The sequence below is a fragment of the Pseudorasbora parva genome, chromosome 16, assembly GCF_024679245.1.
Source record: "Pseudorasbora parva isolate DD20220531a chromosome 16, ASM2467924v1, whole genome shotgun sequence".
NCBI lineage: Eukaryota > Metazoa > Chordata > Actinopteri > Cypriniformes > Gobionidae > Pseudorasbora > Pseudorasbora parva.
Genome location: NC_090187.1, coordinates 14605748 through 14626093, shown reverse-complemented (window position 1 = coordinate 14626093; position 20346 = coordinate 14605748). Strand labels below are relative to the sequence as shown.

At 36.8% G+C, this 20346-nt stretch overlaps 2 protein-coding genes across 2 annotated transcripts; one reads left to right on the top strand and one right to left on the bottom strand.

Moving 5' to 3' along the window:
- The first annotated feature begins 136 nt into the window (after nt 1–136).
- On the top strand, nt 137–4485 carry si:ch73-103b9.2 (uncharacterized protein LOC100150067 homolog). The gene is made up of 2 exons (XM_067419746.1): nt 137–396; nt 3478–4485. The coding sequence occupies exons 1-2, from the start codon at nt 208–210 to the stop codon at nt 4318–4320; spliced, it is 1032 nt and encodes a 343-aa protein (XP_067275847.1). The 5' UTR covers nt 137–207; the 3' UTR covers nt 4321–4485.
- Nucleotides 4486–7790: 3305 nt separating this feature from the next.
- On the bottom strand, nt 7791–19962 carry atmin (ATM interactor). The gene is made up of 4 exons (XM_067419748.1): nt 19649–19962; nt 15497–15622; nt 15106–15305; nt 7791–11338 (listed from the first exon to the last, which is right to left on the bottom strand). Exons 1-4 carry the CDS (start codon nt 19862–19864, stop codon nt 9598–9600), a joined length of 2283 nt encoding a protein of 760 aa, XP_067275849.1. The 5' UTR covers nt 19865–19962; the 3' UTR covers nt 7791–9597.
- Between the last annotated feature and the right edge of the window lie 384 nt (nt 19963–20346).

Sequence of the window (20346 nt, the reverse complement as noted above, 5' to 3'; positions counted from 1 at the left end):
GTAGTTATATTAAACGTATTGCATGTTTTATTTGTATGACGCATATACGCATGCATGTAAGTAAACGTTATTTGCTGTGTTTAATTTTTTCCGTATTCATTAACGTTACTATGGTACATCATTAGAATAGGTAACTCAAGGCTCAAATGATCTTTGCAGAAATTGTTGTTGTTGTTGGGTCTCAGACTGTGATTGAAGCTGTCCAGAATGAATATCACAGAAGACTATGCGTCAGACGAAACTGATGTTGAGAATCAACATGGGATTTCTGACAGCATTCAAAGGAACACCGAGTCTTCGTGCAGTCAGTATGTCAGTGAGTTGCTGGATCTCAGTGAAGAGGATTATTGCAGGGAGCACCGCATATTTAACAGCTGCACTGGCTGGGAAGAAGCTGTGAGTCAAATCAACACGACATTAAACAGAATTACACACTTCTAAGTGTGTTCTCAGAGTGCTTTATCATTTAGGCATATCACTCGCTGTCCTTTTTTGTTTCTGCTAAGTAACATTTGGTCATAAACCACTTTGGAATTAATTATAGTTCAATTTATTCATTTTTTTACAACATAATTATTAATCTCAAACTTCTGAATTAGTGTGTTGTTCTAAATATTAGAACACCTGTAATCTGATCATATTTTCTAAATTAAGTTTGCTACAAATTCTGTCAAATTCAAAATTCAAATTCAGTTATAAAGGCACTAAAATATGCACTCTATATAAAATCGTGAAGCTTAAAATCAAATGATTTTGATAATGCTTTGAATTTATTAATGAAATGCTGTATCAGCCCTTACGAAAGGAAAATATATTTACCAATATATTTTCTTGAAATATATTTTAATATATGGAATAATATATTGATGGTATTATAAAATATTATATATATATTCATGCAATATATTGCAAAATATACAAATGATTGCCACTTTCAATATATTGCAATATATTGGAAAATATAAATATTAAATCCCATATATGAAATATATTGCAATATATTTTTGTTTCGTAAGGGAGTGCAACATCTAACTTTGTTATTCTTTTGGTAGAATATATATTTTATAATTTCATACTTTTTATTCATGTAAATATTTTCATTCATTATTTTATACTTTGTATAGCCAACTAGAAGCTTGTTTCTGCCACTGAATACAAAATTAAAAAAAGGTAACTGCCACATATTCTCGCAATTCTGACTTCTCAAAATGACGTGATGTAAAGTAGCAATTGTGAGAAATAAATTTAGAATTAACTTGCAATTACGGAGCACCTAAAGGGACATGAAAAAAAAAGTAGAACATTTATTTGTGAGCTAACTATATAGTGAACCACTCGTAAAATGTTTGTGCTCAAAGAGAAAGGTTGTGTTCAATCGCAAGAACACAAATGTTTTTGCGTTACGTTTATATCTTGAAAATCTTATTATATTTCTTGCCAATTCTGATTTTTTGTCTAAGAATTTGCACAATTTAAAGTCTTAAAAGTGGTTGCGTCCATTACCTGGAAAATCCTGCCTTCTGTGGACACATTTCGAGGCAGAAAGGCATCAAGGCACATCTGAATCCAATATTAGCTCCACTTCCTGTCTCCTGAGATTCCTTCATCAGATCAATTTTTGAAGGAAGCATAAATGTATCCTTCGCTGCCTTTGATATCCCACAGTCCTTTGCATTCATTCTGTGACAGTTGATCTAGAAAAAAAGAGGGCGTCCGAAAGTTGCGTTTGCTGGTCAGTTTGTGTGTAAATGTACTTTTTTATTACCAACATTTTCCACTTCTGATGTCATTTCTAGTGAGAAATTACTAATGTAGTAATTAAATATTTGTTTTATTCTCACCAAAGCTCTATATTGTTGTTCATTATTAAACTATAACTCTGCCTAAGAAGTCTGTCTGAAATTAGATTATTAATAATAATAAGTTAAAGTTCTCACTATAAAATGAATTCCCATGTTTTAGTTCGAAGATTGTCAGGGGAACGCCAACATTTTGCAAGTGAACACAAAGTTTCTCAGTGGATCAAAATATTTAAGAATGAACGCAGAAAGCACTGACTTGATATTTTTCCTCCCATCTCATATTTTTCCCACCATGTCTCCTGTTTTTGTGTGTCACAATTCTGAGAAGAGAAGTGAAAATTGTGAGAAGAAAAAAGTTATAATTCCTTTTTTATATTATACTATTCTGAAAAAAAAGAAGTCAGAATCGCGGGTTATAAAATAGAGAATTGTGAAATATAGCTTAAACTCAAAATTCTGACTTTAGAACACGCAATTGCGTCTGTACATACAAATACAAGTCTGTATCTCACAATTCTGACATACTTAGAAAAAGGAATTGTGGGATGTATAATTTTTTTTATTTTATTCCAAGGTGAAAACAAGCTTACATATTATAATCATAATTTTAATTTCATCCATGTTCTCTATGCAGCACTGAAAATGCATCTTTTTTGTAGTATGCATTTTAGATGCAACAGTAATGTTCCCACATATTAAATCCAGAGGTGGACAAAGTACACAACTCTATTACTTGTAAAAGTAAAAGTACTACTGGTCAAATATTACTCCGTTACAAGTGAAAGTTGTAAAAATAGATGTTTACTCAAGTAAAAGTACAGAAGTATTTGTTTTCAAAAGTGCTTAAGTATAAAAGTAAATTTCCTTTTTTATGTCAATGCATTATTTTATTATTGTTGTATAAATGCCAATTATGCCATCATGGTTTAAGCCAGTCAATGATGCTCCATCTGACATACTAGCATACGACTAACTTAAACTCATTTAAATACTTGTATATAAGTTACAAAGCTCTTTATAAAGCTGCTGTCACTTTAAGGCTGAATGCACGGATCCAATACACTGATACACATCTGATATTCTCCCAACTTTACTCTTCTCTTTCTCCCAGACGTTTATATTTTTAATATTTTATAAGACATGTACCAAGTGTATGCCATTGCCAACTAAACTTATCTTATTTTTTTTTTACTGAAACATACTTTCAAAGTGCACACACTTGTGCCTAAGAACCATCTTCTTCCATTTTGCTATGAACTGATCAGTGTTCAAAAAAAAAGTTGGGTAAATTAATATGACCCTATAAGAGTGATTCCTGATAGACTGTCTGAAACAACAACAAAAAACTTTTAAAGATGAAAAAAATCATCCTCCGACTTTCAGAACTGGAACAGAAACGACTTTCGACCTAGATAGAAATGTAGTGGAGTAAAAAGTATGATATTTGTCTTTCAAATGTAGTGAAGTAAAAGTCATATGTTTCCAGAAAAAAATAATACTCCAGTAAAGTACAGATACTCAAAAAGTGTACTTAAGTACAGTACTCAAGTAAGTGTACTTAAGTACAGTACTCAAGTAAATGTACTTAGTTACTGTCCACCTCTGATTAAATCTTGCATTTGTTAATAATTTATGAGTTTACCTGAAAACTCAAAAACATATATTTTTTTAACAGGTTGAAGGTTGGGGGAGATTGCCCCCTTTTGCTGTATTCTTTCAACAGCAAAGGAAGGCGAAAAACAAGCAAGACATCATTGATTCTCATTGCCTCCTGTGTGCAGACCTTAAACTCTCTGATCTGCCCAGTTATTGCCCTGCTGGAAATGCTCTGAAAACTTTTAGAAAGACTTCCCCAACCCTTCTGGATCTTTCAAAGGAAACTCACAATAATTTCCCTTCAACCTCCTCAGATGAACTATACACTTTCAGTCTATCTTTGCAAAATATGTCAGGGCCATTAGTCAACAAATTGCTGTCTGGAGACGAACAGTGTACACAAAACAAATTACCATCAGTCTGCCATTATCATACTGAACCATGTCAAATGCTGAAGGAAAAGAGAGTTGCTTTTAGCATCAGAAGCGTTAGTGTGCTGCCTCCTGTCAGAGAGTCCAGAAACCTAAGGAGCTACAGTCTTTTTAAAAGAGCGCAGTCAACAGAAGTCACCAAGGCCATGATGCCTGGCGCCACTGCTGGTGAACGAGTGAGTGTCAGTGGTGGCACAGGACATGTTGTTGAGGTCCTCACAAACTTTATCCCAGGAGAGAACAGCTGCAGGTTTAAGGGATCCTCCAGCACAAAACATTGGCTACCTACTTTTAACGTCACTTTTCAAAATAAGTATGAATTACCTTCCAGCACTGTGGGCCGAAACCTCAGGCAGGAAGAACTGGTAAGGCCTTCCACCAGGAACAACACCAGTTATAGGTTGTATTCTGGCCACAAAACAAGAGATCTGAAAAGACCTGAAGCTCATCGACTAATGCTGGTTGGAACCAGAGTTCACATGCCTGCGTGAATATTACTAATTTTGAACTCTGAACATTGTTGCAGCATCTTTTTGGAGTACAGATAAATAGATGATGTGATTAGTGCAGGGGTGTCAAACTCAGTTCCTGGAGGGCCACAGCCCTGCAGAGTTTAGCTCCAACTCTGTTCCAACACACGTACCTCTAGTTTTCAAATAAGCCTGAAGGACTTGATTATCTGGATCAGGTGTGTTTAATTAGGTTTAAAGCTAAACTCTACAGGGCTGTGGCCCTCCAGGAACTGAGTTTGACACCCCTGGATTAAGGATTTTTTTTTTTTTTTTTTTTAAATAGCATAAGACTCAGAACACAAGATTAACACTCCAGAATATGTGCGCCACATGAAAATAACTATGCAACCATTTTATTTTCTAGTGTGCTTGTTTTTTTTTTGAGACTCTAGGATCCTTTTATTCAGAACCATGCCATTTTTTAGTATGTATATGGAGCTGGAAATATGACAAAATGATCTGAATTTGAATAGTATTTGAATTTGAAAAGTGTAATTAACTAAATTGAATATTATGTTGCATTTTACATAGTTCTGAATTAGAATTTTTAAATGTTGAATATAGAACAATTGAAATTGAACACATCTGAAATGTTTTTATGTCGAAATTGTATAGACATGTATTTTCAAACAGCAGATATTTTGTTCTGAATTAATAGACTGGAAAATTACAGTTTTTGAAAATACAGATTCAAGATTTCAGATGAAGAAGAAATTCAGATCATCAAATTCAATATATTTTAAAATTCAAGCCGCAGAAATTCAGATCTTACAGAAAGTAGGCCAGGCGTCATCATCAGGGAAGAGTAAAGAAAAGTCAATTGGCGCACAGTCCGTGTATCATCTGATCATTTCATTTCCTATTTGTACTGATATAAAGAGAAAAGATTTTTAAAAAATGATTATGATTATTAAAATGGCATCATTTGAGGGGACAGTCATTGTCCGAAACCATAGTGGACATGTACAGCCGGTGTAGGCTACACTCAACGGCTGTCTGACTTCACACACTCGTTTTCATTCACGCATTCAAGTTAACTAGCCTATTAGTGGACTAAAGTAGGGAATAGTGAATGAGGGTTTAGGGGGCGATTTTGGATTCGACAGATGACGTCAAATGCTGATTTTCTTCACTAATCAGCGATTTGTAAACCACGCGCAAAAAATGAGAAATCTAGCCGATATCTCATTTTTTAAAATCTTTTCTCTTTATTCCATTACAAAAAGGAAATGAAATGATCAGATGATACACGGACCGTGCTCCATTTGACTTTTCTGACATCCTTTACTCTTCCCTGATGATGACCTCTGGCCTACTTTCTGTAAGATCAAAATTTCTGTGGTTTGAATTTTGAATTTGATGATCTGAATTACTTCTTCATCTGAATTATGTTCATGAATCTGTATTTTCAAAAACTGTAATTTTCCAGTCTATTAATTCAGAACAAAATATCTGCTGTTTGAAAATACATGTCTATACAATTTCGACATAAAACATTTCAGATGTGTTCAATTTCTAATGTTCTATTTTCAACATTTAAAAATTCTAATTCAGAACTATGTAAAATGCAACATAATATTCCATTTTGTTAGATTACACTTGTCAATAATTCTGATTTATACAATTCAAATTCAGATCATTTTGTCATATTTCTAGCTCCATAATATGTACAGCATTAAAACTAATTAAATAATCACTGTAAAAATCAATCTGATTAAAAGCTTAATTCAAGTGTGCAAACTAGTGAAGTCTATTCTGTTCCTTACACATATACAGCTGAAGAGTACTTTGTATCCAGTGACATTTGTATCTAGCTTCAAATGAGATATAAGATTCCATGCAAATGTCCTATATATCTGTGACCAGCTGTATGTGCCCAAAATTACTTGAACATAATTATTTGTTGACACTCATAATATTGACAATATAAAACAGAAGAAAATAATAAATCACATTATAATATTAGTGTAATATACGGTGCATCTGGAAAGTATTCACAGCACTTCACTTTTCACATTTTGTTACAACATACCAAAATGGAAACGAAAAGTTAATTAAGTTACTTTTTTTCCTCAAAATTCTACAAACAATACCACATACTGGAAAACAACAACAACAAAAATCACAAGTATTTACAGCCTTTGCCATGACACTCAAAATTGAGCTCAGGTGCATCCTGTTTCCACTGAGGGTCACTCTGACAGAGCTCCAGTGTTTCTCTGTGGAGAAGAGAACCTTCCAGAAGAATAACTATCTCTGCAGCACTCCACCAATCAGGCCTGTATGGTAGAGTGGCCAGACAGAAGCCACTACTCAATAAAAAGCACATGACAGCCCACCTACCTGAAGGACTCTGTTACCCCTTTTCCACTAAGGCAGTGCTGGTGCTAGTTCGGAGCCAGAGCCTAGTTTCAAATCGGTTCTTTGTCTTTCCACAGCCAAAGCACCAGCTCCGAGCCTGGAAAAGTGGTTCTTAAGTGGCACCAAAACATTGCTGGGCTAGAAGTAAGAACCGCTTGCGTCAGCGGCTGGGGGCAGCGTGATCAACAAGACGAACACAAACTTGTGTCTGCCATTTTTTAAATAGCAGCTAACAGCTGCTCGATTGTAATCTCCGTATATACAATAATGGAGATCTACACGAATGGGTTGGATTCGTGGCGTTTTGATGGCAATCATAAAGCCATGAGCCATTTTTGATGAAAGGCTTGTTCGAGATACATTGGTGCACGCTGTGCAGCCCAATCGCCGTATGACATTAAAGTACAGCGAGCGCAAACGACTCCTTATGCTTTTGAATCGCTCACGCGGTATTTTGATATCATACGCGGAATGGTCCTTGCAGCGGCGATGCATCTCGAACAACCTGGTGTGTTTGTATTTCCTGCTGCCTCTCAGAAAGATGAGACGTATACAGTGACGTAAGACCTGGCTCTGTTGTGGCTCTGTGGAAAGCCAAACCGGTTCTTAAAGGCTCGTCAGTAGAACCAACTTAGAATTGACACTAGCACTGGCTCTGAAGTAGCACCCGGTTCATTCTGGTGGAAATGGGGCTTAAGAGTCATGTCTAGAGGAAACCAGGCACCACTTATCACCTGGCCAATACCATCCCTCACCATGGTGGTGGCAGCATCATGCTGTGGGGATGTTTTTCAGTGGCAGGAACTGGAAGACTAGTCAGGATCGAGGGACAGATGAATGCAGCAATGTACAGAGACATCCTTAATGAAAACCGGCTCCAGAGCGCTCTGGACTTCAGACTGGGGCATACGCATGTACACACATTTTTCCCCCCGTTTTTTAAATTTTTAATACATTTGCAAATATTTCAAACATTTCTTTTAGGTTGTCATTATGGGGTATTGTTTTTGTAGAATTTTGAGGAAAATTATGAATTTAATCAATTTTGGAATAAGGCTCTAATATAACAAAATGTGGAAAAAGTGAAGTGTGTTGAATACTCCGGATGCACTGTAAACAACTGTATTATGCTTGATTCGATTAATGGCCAAAAACATTCTTCTCTGCAGTTTATTTAGCGGTTTCATGTGCATCTGCATAGCCTAAACAACAGAACATAGCCATAAAATACAAATGACCAGCCTCCAAAGAACAAAAATAATCATTATATCATTATTATACATAACTATAAATAACGTATTATACCCAAGTTAAATTAGACACTTATGTTGATAATGACAAACAAAATGCAACAAAAAAGAAATTATTGGCAGAAAAAGAAACGCATGCACTCTTTACAGAGAAACACTTGAGCTTAGCCCACTCTTTCAAGTTTTCTATAGCAAGTTTTTACTATGACATCATCGTTGCCCAAACAAAATGAACACATATTCATTTGTAATATTTATTCCAAGATCTAAACAACAATTTAATTGATGTGGCTAAATATGAGTTTCTAATGTTTGGCATGAAAATACTAAAGCTCTTTTGCAGTTACAATGTTGAGAAGCAGCCAATGTAACTTAACAATCTACTTGTGGAATTTCCACTATATACATTAAGTACATATTTGTGTGGGTGTGGGTGTGTGTGTGTGTGTGTGTGTAAATGAAAATAAAGCTATGGTTGGCTTTCGGTGTAGTAAGGCCAAGGAGTAGTGAATGAGCAGGTGATTTTACAGCACACTTACAGAGATGAAACATTCAAAAGAATCAATACCAAATAAATATACAAATAAAAAATCTCTACCGAAATCATGAAAATAAAAACACAAAGGAAAGCAACTTTGCTTTCCTCCATTAAGCAGCACTGTGATTTCAGTATCTCCATTGAAAGCATATCAACACTTAAATTAAGGCATCAACTAAAGAGTTAATACAGCAAGTTTAAACTGGTATTTGAAATCATGAAGAGGGATGAACATATTCCATCAAAATTAATACATGCTTTTAAAGAAGTATTAAAGGTTTTGTTATACTGTAAACTTTTGCGATTTGCTTATTTAAATCTACTCACAGTACAGAATGCAAATCACAGTAAACAACAGCAATGTCCCAGCTCGCTTTTCAAGGAAACGTGACATCTGAAACATGCATAAGACGCAAATTCATCTGATTTAGGTTGTAAAGATTAAAATGAATATGCCATAACAGTCAGCAAGAAGTATTGGAATAAATTCTGTCACGAATCGAGACCAAAATTTACTCACAGTGACTAGTAGATGGGTCTAGAGCATTGCACAAATAAATGTAACATAAGTATACCGCAAAGCAAAAATAAAAAAAAAGGTATAAACTAAAGATAAGACTCGAGTCATTTAAACATCAGATTAGAACGTACACCTACGAGACAAGACATTTTACGCGTGGAAGGAATGTTTATCATTTCCGTCTGATTTCTTGACTTGTTTCTCAAACACGCATAAATGCACACACGCACACAAGCGCGCATGCACACACACACACACACACACACACACACACACACACACACACACACACACACACGAGGCTCTGAACTGATCTACTGCAACAGACAAAATACTTTTGAACTGATATATTTTGAACATTAACAATGAGGTAATAAAGTGCTGCAAAGGTATATTCATACGTCCTTAGATTTGGGCAGATATGCAATACATCATTGTGGAATTATGTCTGAAGTATGCATACAAATATTGAGCTCTAGATTATTGTGAGGGACTGTTTTAGGTTCTACCACCCTTGTTGCAGGAGGTACTAGGAATGACTCCATTATGTAAACTAACTCGAATCAAAATCACCTTTGATGGACCCTTCAGCTTTTGGCTTTCTCGTTGTGTCGAAATAATGAGAGGAGCTCCTCACACGTTTGGGTTTCCACCGAGCTGAAGTGAGACTCCATGTTCCAAGCCAAGTCTGCAGAAAGAAAGTCATCCACAGCTGTCTGGGTCTCATTGCTAGTGTGGAAGAGGTGGCCAAGGCTGTGAAAGGAACTGGAGATGGTCTGAGTTTCAGCACTGCTGAGCCTCACCTGCCCATCATGGGAGCAAGGCAGGGAAAGCGGAGCAGGCCTGATGTCGGTCTGTGTTTCTGTGTCTGAGGACTCTGTGCTCATGCTGAAACTAGACTGTCTGAGGATACTGCCAAGGGGCATGTGTCCACTCGTGTCTAATAGGAAGTTGAGATCTGTTTGGGTCTGGGTGTCAAACATCTCAAGCTCCAGATCATTTGATTGCACCCTTGTTCCAACGTCACTGTTGTGCCCGTTACCAAGGTTTTCAAAGAGTAGGAAGTCAGTCTGTGTCTCAATGTCCAGGAGTTCCAACGTTGTCTCCGTGTTCAGACTGTTTAAGCCACTTTCTTCCGTCTGAGTCTGAATGTGTGCTGCATTAAGGAACTCCTCAAAGTCAAAGTCAATACCAGTGTGATGCGGTTCATGCGCAGCAACTAAACCTGAAGCACAGCTCGAAGCTGCCCCGGTTATGGTGTCAGAAAGTATGTTCTCAAGGTCACGGAAGAGTATCATGGTTTGAGTCTGGTTGTCTGCAACTGTGTTTTGGTGCAAAATGTCAGTCTGGGCGCCAAAACACATGGATACAGCAGTCTTGTCCTCAAAAAGCCCAGCTCCTGTGCTGGTTAGATGATCTTCTAAACCATTGGTTCTGAAAGGCGCATCAGCCATTGCGGTCTGAGTGGAGACACTAAGTGTATCAGAATCAAAAAGATTTGTGCACATTGCTTGGTCCATCTGGCTTTCATGCACTGGGGCTGCAGAAGAGCTTGTTTGAGTTTCTCGGGTCACATTAAAGGATGAGAAACCGAAAACATCTGTCTGTGCCCCAATTGAAAAAGTGGCTTTGGTTCGTGAGGGTAGTGTCTGGGTTTGCACACTAACAGGCAGCTGAATCTGAGCGCTCACACTGATGTCCGTCTGAGAGCAAGAGGACACTGAGGCCTCACAGCAGGGGGAAACAGTCCCTGGTCCAGCATCCATCCCTTTGTCGAGGTATGATATGTCAGTTTGAATGTTTGTTGAAGTGCTTTTGTTTTTGGATCCAAGATCAATCATTGGATATCCCACAGAGACTTGACTCTCCAGATTGACCTGTACTCCTGTGCTGATCGTTTCTGGGCCCGATGTAGGTACAGGAAAGGTCTCTTTGAAAGTCTTATTGTTCAGATCAGGCACGACTGTGCCGACCGACGGTGACAAAATATGCACAGTGTTTACGGACCCTTGTGCATCCACAGACAAGACCAACAACCTCAAGGCACTGCTTTCTGCAGAGGGGAGGAGAACAGGCAGGTGGGCGAACTGCATTACAGGAACGTTGACTAGGGCCACTTTGGGCTTCGGTAGAAGGAGCTTCTGGATGTTTGTAGGGTGGTTAGTGTTGTGCTCTGTTCTGTCTGGGGCTTCAGAGACTAGTATGGTTGAGAATGCTCCTTCATCGAGCTTTTTCTTAGAGTCTGGAATTTCATTTATTTGTTCATCAGGCATAACATTTGTTGCACTGCTTGATCGTTCCATCTTCCTCTTTTTCACTGGTGGATACCTGTAAGACAAATACTGACATTCTAAGCATTTTAATAAGACATACTATGATTAACAACCTTAAACTAGGACGCAAGATATTAATAAAATAATCAGTGGCTGTCCTGACCCACACAGGCCGATTTCACCGACAGGGTTTAGATTAATCCAGGAATAGGCCTTAATTATTTAGCAATTAGGGCATTTAAGTAGCTTTAATAAACATTGCCCTAGAAAAAAAAGAAAAAACATTACTGATGTACATCTTCAGACAAAACAATGGCATTGACATATATTTAAAGGGGGGGTGAAATGCTGTTTCATGCATACTGATCTTTTTACACTGTTAAAGACTTGGAATCCCATACTAAACATGGACAAAGTTTCAAAAGTTAAGGTGGACGTTTGATGGGAGTATTTCTTTGTCAAAAATACTACTTCCGGTTAGTCATAAGTTTCGGCAAGTTTTTTGCGATCATGCGTCCCCTTTGACGTTAATGGGGGCGGAATTTCCTTGTATGGGCCTTACGAACAATTCTACCGGAAGAGCGTGAGAGAGAGAGAGAGGGAGAGAGTGAAAGCAACAGGCTATGCCCATCAAAGCGCTCGTAGGCTGCGCTGCACAGGTGATGTGCACAATTAACAATGACATCAAAAAGTGCATTTTTGGTTGCCAGACCAAGACAGTCCTGCACAGATTCCCCAAAAACCCCGCGGTAAGGCAACAGTGGATGGAATTTGCTTTTCCGGATCAGCAACTGAGTTGCGCGAATGTTTATATCTGTTCGCTGCATTTCGGTGCCGACTGTTTCATAAACAAGGCCCAGCTCGACGCCGGATTTTCCCGATCGCCAAATGCTGAATGATGGAGCAGTCCCAACGATAAAGGTCCCAACGTTAGAACCGCGGGCGGTGAGTTAGACTGCTTCAAATGTCTGTGTTTTTGCCTATGCTCATCAAGTAGCCCAAACATGATCACGTATAGTTAATTGATCAATGGAGCATGCGATGTGTAGTGCGTGTACATTTGTTTAGCTGGCCACTATATGTGTAACTTTATGTTTGTGTATTGTAAAAGCACTCCAAACAACAATACACAAAGAGTGGGGAAATATGTTGAACTAAATAAGCACGCTTCTTCATTCAAATGTGCTACTATTCCGTGTCTTTCTATGTAAACACTAGCCTGCCGTGCAAAACCAGTCCGCTTAATAACGTTACAATTGTCTACACAAACCACGCGTAAACACACACACACACGTGCACAACTGCACTTCTCACATGTATACCTTCAAAGACAAAAATACGACGATATAATTCAAGTATAAATATGTAAATAACACAAGTCGCTAAGCATATTATATAGTTAGTGTATAACTTGTACCACATAGAGACGTCCTGCTCTAGTCGTTTTTGCTGCTGCTCCTGTTCAACTGCAGCCTCTGGGTCTGATTCCGGATCATAGATGTATGGCTGTATCTGATTAAAAGCCATATTTTTATTTTGAATAAAGTTTTTCCCGCAGTTAGGGATGACACAGCTTTACGACGCACTCGACTCAACACAAGAGCAGCAGCGCGCACACACGTCATTATTTAGCTCCGCTCACACGATACGCCCCCACCCGCTCGGCCTTTTTCGGAAAGACTCGGAACAGCGCATCTTTCTTTTATAATTATAAAAAAAATAAAGACTTTTCGGAGATATGCAGGATGCAATGCTACTCTATAGGTACTCAAGATTGACATGACACTGACTGAAACTGAGTGTTTCACCCCCCCTTTAAGACATTTCAGTGCAAGTTGCTTTCAGTTTAGATGGCTCAAATAAAGCAATAAGCCTTGTAAAGCCGTGGTTTACAGTGAATTTATAACAGCTAAGGGGTGTTGTTAGGTACAGCGCAGAGAGGAGTAACCCCTCAGCGGTTCAAAACACAATATAAACCACAACTTCGCTTTTACAAAACGGTTACCAGGCAGTAAAAAATATATGTATCAGTGCAACTTTCATGAAGTAAAATCACTAAAATCCTTCCTTCCTTCCGCCAGAAAAAAAAAGTCCCCTAGCGTGAACAGCAACCATTGATCTATATAACTGCTGCAACAGACGTTACATTGTGCCATTAGATGGATCTAAGACTATTTTAATGAGTGAGTCACAAAATAGCAAAGACTTTTTTATATTAAAAGGTCTAAAACTTGTTGTGTGAAAAAGAGAACAAGACGCAACTGACAAGGACATGGAAAACCCCTTTATTGTTAAAAGGACAAGATATCATAGCGGACGTTAAACAGATTTCTTATTATAACTAATAAAAACATCATCAAAGTAGTCCATTTGTGACATCAGTTGGTTGATGTCACATATGGTTGATGGTTGGTTGATGTCACATGTTCTTGAAGCATCGGAAATATATTTTGGTCCAAAAATAACAAAAACTACAACTTTATTTCAAATAAAGATTCAAACGGCCATGAATCAGTGAATCGATCAATGATTCAGATCGCCAATGTCATGTGATTTCAGCAGTTTGGCAGTTTGACACGCGATCTAAACTGCTGAAATCACGTGACATTGGCGATCCGAATCATTAATTGATTCACTGATTCATGGCCGTTTGAATCATTATTTGAGAAACAAGGAAGAGAAGACAATGCTGAATAAAGTCGTAGTTTTTGTTATTTTTGGACCAAAATGTATTTTCGATGCTTCAAGAGATTCTAATCAACCAACTGATGTCACATATGGACTACTTTGATGATGTTTTTATTCCCTTTCTGGACATGGACAGTAAAGTGGGCATAGGCTCTGGGACTATAAAATATTTTAAACTGTGTTCCGAAGATGAACGGAGGTCTTAAGGGTGTGGAACGATATTAGGGTGAGTCATTAATGACATCAATTTCATTTTTGGGTGAACTAACCCTTTAAGGAATATGCTAAATCTGAATGCAGATAATACACTCAGTCACTTAATCTCTCTCTTGCAATAATACAAGCTTCAATGAACAATATCAATGAGAACAAACATGCTTGTGTTGCTAAGAGTGTTTACTAAGGGTGTTATGAAGTGATACAGAGATCTGCTGGGTGAAGCCGTGAATAAAACACAGCCATTGATCAATCAAAATTAAGTACTGGAACTAACCGTTTTATAAGATGCATTTTAGTCTGGGTCTAGCTTAAAGGAAGCGTATGTAAGATTGTGGCCAAAACTGGTACTGCAATCACTTTCAAATGACTGTAGAGCAGTGTATCCCCTCTCCCCCTCACCCCTGACTCGAGGTTGCCAGATTGGCTGCAGGATCCAGCAGGAACGTTTGTAGCTGCAGCTGTGGTAACTAGAGCAGAGCTGGCAACTCGGATGCTGAAACACTACTGACTTCATGATTGGTCGATAGGTGGAGGGCGGAGCTTCAGGCCAAAACAGAACATGTCAACATCAACATCAGTTGTGGGCTGCAACAACAACTTTTAAATAACAATATCCTGGCCGGACTACTGTTGTCAGTGATATAAGTATTTGAAATTAACATGATTTCTTAATGTTTAGTGAGACATCAGGGCCATTTTATGATTAACTTAAATGCATTTCTTACATACAGTTCCTTTAAGCCTTGAAGGGATAATGTCCTAGGTGAAGTCAGACATGATATTCTCTAGAAAGAAGATTAGTATCACGATTTAAGCAAGCCACGGTGGAAAATCAACATCATTTTTCATGTTTTCCCAAAATAAAACATTCCGCCACTAAAACAGTTTTAACTCTTAGCCAGATAAACCGAGTACCTGTGCTCCTTGGGAACCTCATGGCCTGTTCTGTAGATATGAGACAGCAGTGCTGCTCTACTGGCATAAGGACAACCACAAGTACAGCTGTATGTCCTCCCACAATCCTCAGCATGTCTCCGCAGGTCCCACTCAGTGCTGTAGCCATTGCTGCACTTCAAACACTTGTGCTTCTTTTCTGCATGCATCTTCATAAAGTGCTATGCCATTAAATGTAAGATTAGGAAACATGTTAGTTAGCAGCTGTTTTCCTAGCAGGACATAAAATATATATATTAAGCTATAGCAGTGGTTCCTAAACTTTTTAGAGTAATCACATATTTGACATATCTCCCAGCCCTAACTAAAGGTACAGTGAGAATAAAAATTATAGAAGGAAGCATGCAAGTACCTGTTTAACAAGCGAAAACTGAGAAAAGGGCCTATTTGGTCCTCTTGGGCAGCCTTCTATTGGGCAACAGTAGAGCTTTTGTGAATCCTTAATGTCCTTTCTAACTGTAGGGTTGACGAGACCCTCCTGAAATCAAAAGAAAAAATGTCTTATGTAACCTTGGTTCCCTACTGTCATTGGTACTCAATGCTGTTTCAGTAGCTGACACAATGGGAACATGAGAAGCACACTTCCAAAAAGCCATCGCATTCACCCTGAGGAGTTTTCATGTAAAATTTTGTCAAGCCAACAGTAGAGTTTTTCTTGATTACCATTATAGTTGAAAAGTAAAGCCCTAAATAGAATACAGGATATACTGTGTATCTACAGAGTGCCATCCTAAAACTATAGTACCTTCCCAGCTGGCAGATCATGGAAATGGTAACTAGCTCCTTGGGAAAGAATTTTCTGCATGCAACATACCTGCAAACTGACAAGTGGTGAAAAAGGTGACACGTTTCCAAATTAAATACTTTTAGGGGGATCTCTGGGGCATTGCCTCCCAGTAGAATTGTTTTGTGTTTTTAACATGTAAACGAAGCATTTGGGTGCACTCTGACAAGAAAATAACAATTGCTAAAAGTAAAAAAAAAGTTAAAAAAAACAAAAAAACATTTACACTATAGCGCTGGGCATTGTCACAAATTTCACAATTTATTTGATATTGATGAACTTCGGGCCTATCAGGGAGAGTACATAGCAAATTGTATGTACTGTACAATATGTGTGTGTGTGTGTGTGTGTGTGTGTGTGTGTGTGGTGGGGGGTATTTATTTTTGGTGGTATAAATATATTGATTCTAAAGCAATATTCTCATTCTATCAGCTTTTACATAGGCCTACTTAAATCTGCATATTTGTGATATTTACTCCAAGGCATATTTAATTTTATAAAGGCCTTTTTTGTTGTATTAAATGTATGCATCATCATTCATGTTAAATTCTTACTAATAAATGCAGTTATAATAGTAAGACACTATAGGGCTGTTACCAATCAACTTAAATAATTTAAACTGAAAAAAAAAAACAGCAATAAATAATTTTGAAATTGATGTTCTTAAAGCTACACTGTGTAACTTTTTTAGTTTATTCTTAGCTAAAAACACTTCTTTCAAAAATATACGTGCTCATAAATGTATATTTACTTATTTCAAGTAATAAAGTATTCTCATAAGTTTATAATATGCCATGAGGGGTTCGAATACTGGTCGCCATGTTGCCCCTCCATCTTGAAAGTACATTAGCCAAAGAGGGACATACCCATAAATTCAAGCTTCGCTTTTTGCGTTTTAACACTCGATGGCACAGTGTTGAATGTGAAGAGGGGGATTGCCATGTTAATCTTGGAATAAATCGGCCACCGTAGGAATTAAAACGAAATCAGAATTGAGAGGAACAGAAACTAATATTCACTGGATGGTCATATATCTTTTCACCGCGAGATGGGGGAAAATATCACAGTGTAGCTGTAATGTTTGAATATACAAAAACAAAAAATGCAATGATACTTTTAAACATGAAACTAAACCGCCAATAGGTGTCAGCAAGTGATCCTCTTAATGAGTCAGTCATTGAGTCGTTCATTCAAATGATTCATTCCAAACGGTGAATCATTCAGTACAAAACAGCACTCTGAGAGTTGGTTTCCTTTGGAAGTATTTTCGTCGGTGAAATCATGGACAATAATAATAGAACTATTTGTTTGAGTCTAAAATGTAAGTACCTAATAATGAATTAGGCTACTTGTTTATTGAACGCCTTTTGCTTAAACTGAGCTAGTACAAAAAGGTCACGCCACATTAGAGCACCAAAAAAGATCGCGACAGCTCGAGAGATGACAATACAGTCTGTATGAAATGAGCGCATCTCCCATTATTACAACATATGGTGGTATATATTACAACAATTTCAAGTATACAGTTAAACACATCTTTGTGGGGACGGGGCCTTCATTGGTTCTTACGCTTCACAATGAGTCATGACAGAAGTACTCATGAAGTTAGATGTTCCTGACAGGTTTGGGCTCCGTGATTAATTATTTGATTTGACAGTAAATAACAATGCTTGGTAACACTTTACACAATAAGGTTTCATTACTTAACTACTTTAGTTAACATGAACTAAGAACTAACAATACTAATGTTAATGTCAACATTTCCTAATACATTATTAAAATAATATTTGTGTTATTATCATTTAAGCTAGGTAGTGGGAAAAGGATATTTTGAATGCCCATAAAAATTTGATTAATAAAACAAATGTCAATTGCATCCAAGCACAACTATGAAATATGCCTACAAACTCTAACAACTTTTATTTTATAATATTTGAATAAAGAGTGAAGATGTAATTTTTTCTTGGCCTATCACCACTTTTTCAATGCTTTTCAGTTCGAGCAGTCAGATCAGATTTTATACATTTACAAATCATGTTACAAAAAGAAGAAAAGCTGTGCATTGCTTTTCCACAACAAATAAATACAGCTAATTTTTCTGTAGTTTGTGTTTATTCATTTCTTATTCATCATGCCTAGCAAAAAGCCCTGGCTCATCCTGTGCTGCACATCACTCAAACTTTCAGCCAGTCAAGCAGCTCTCATACAATGAACTGAACTTTTCTAAATAAATAAAAAATCTTTAGTTTTCACTCCCTAACATTTTATTATTAAACTATCTCAGTTTCACCAGCAAGTCTTTGCATTCTACAATAAAGACTGGATGGATAAAGATATCTGCATTGCTTCATTTAGTGAATAGCAGAGGACGATTCATGAACAGTATGATAATTTCTTCTGTCTTAAATATATTACCTGTAATCTGAACACATTAAATTCTATATAAAAGCTATCCCCAATTCTATTACACATCTAATCAAAGGATTTCATTCACATTCTAATCCCATCACTCTGTTTCTAGACAGAAACTACATTTCCAAACAAAACAGAAATCAGAAATATGTTTGATAACATTTTAGTCCCCACTGTAGTAGACACTCGATTTAATAGTTTTTTCTAAAATAAACAATTTACAGGTTACAAACAACTTACTTGTAATTCCATTTAACTCCATATATATATATATATATATATATATATATATATATATATATATATATATATATATATATATATATATATATATATATATCCTTTGAATTTGTACAAACAAAAATTTGAAATTAAATAGTAATTGTATTTTGTGATAATATTGAAACTACTGATCATTTATTTTTCCATTCTATGTATATGCTTTATGGCTTGATATCCATGAGTGTTAGGAGTTATGTTATGATACTTTTTATGAACCGCAACAAAACGATTTTCTGGTTAATAACATTCATATTCTTGTTAAATTTTATAAACACAAATCCAAATATTTGAAGATGAAACATAGGTTTTATGTATTTAATTTCTTTCTTATACAAATGATGAAAAGTAAAACTACTAAAAACTTTTTGACAGAAGAATATGATTCGAAAAACAAACCCTATAGCTGTTGGTTTATATTTCATTTTATTATTTTTAGTAATGCAATTTTGCACATGATGTCATTGTTATATTGCAATGATGTACAATTGTTGACTTCTTGTTTGTACATGACACCATACAAAATATGTGTTTAAAGTAGAATAAAACGATTCTCATTGAATTAGGGGGAACATTTAATCATAGAGATCCTATAAAACACCTAGACATCTACATGTCCCAAAATCCAAAAGCCCCTGCCTGTATCGTTCTAGTAATCCTGATGACTTTGAGTTTGTTCAGGTGTATTTGATTAAGGTTAGACTAAACTCTGCAGTAAAAAAAGATCTCGAGGGCCAGAGTTGAACTGCCCTGATATAATCAATGCACAGAACAGTACATTTCAGTAAAATGCAAATATATCAAATTATGAAAGAAAATACTTAAGTTGTAATAATCCCTTTTTACAGAAAACATTTACTGGTGCACAACACTTCTAATACATGTAACAGGAACAGTTCAGTAGGCCAAATACTATTCATTTTAGTTCACACATAGAAAATAATAATACAACAAATAAACTGTAAAACAGAGAAAACCGAGGTGAAATAAGACGCATAAACTTCCAATAACAGCTGTATAATGGTGTACCTTGACTCTGTGGGACTTGACCAGATGCATGTTGAGTGCTGGAGTGTTAGGCAGAATCTTCCCACATCCTTCCACCGTACAGAGGATGTTGGTGCGCACCTCTTTGGAGAGCTCGGTTATGGAGGGTTTAATAATCTCTCTGTCTTGTAAAGACAGCTTATCGCTGCATTTTTGCCTTTTGTGACGACTATCATTGTTGACTGTTGAAGCAGCCATGATTCAACACACTACTACAACACACACATTCCCTTCCGGATCACGTCGCATAGCAACCAACTCACCACAGACAAGTCCGCACATCCACTTCCGGAAGACGCATACAGCCAAGCACACGCCCACCAGCAACTCCATGCTGAGTGAACATTGTATAATTTTCTTTATAAGTTTTTTTTTATATAAAAAGACGTTCGGCGACTGCATTTCCAGGTGCTTTTCGCACACAGCAAAGAGCTGTCGTTTAATTTGAATGCTTTATTATCAACAGATAGCATGTACAAGAGTAACTTCCATATAACATGAGGAAAAACATCACATGCTTCACAATATAAATAAAAAAGGGAAAAGACAAGAGAAAAAAAAGAAATATAATGTTGAATAAGCATAGATACTTTTATAATTAAGGTGTTTCTTAAAGAGAAACTGATTTCACCCACTAGTTGTATAGCTTAACATTGTGATCGTGTGGTTTCTGGAGCGTC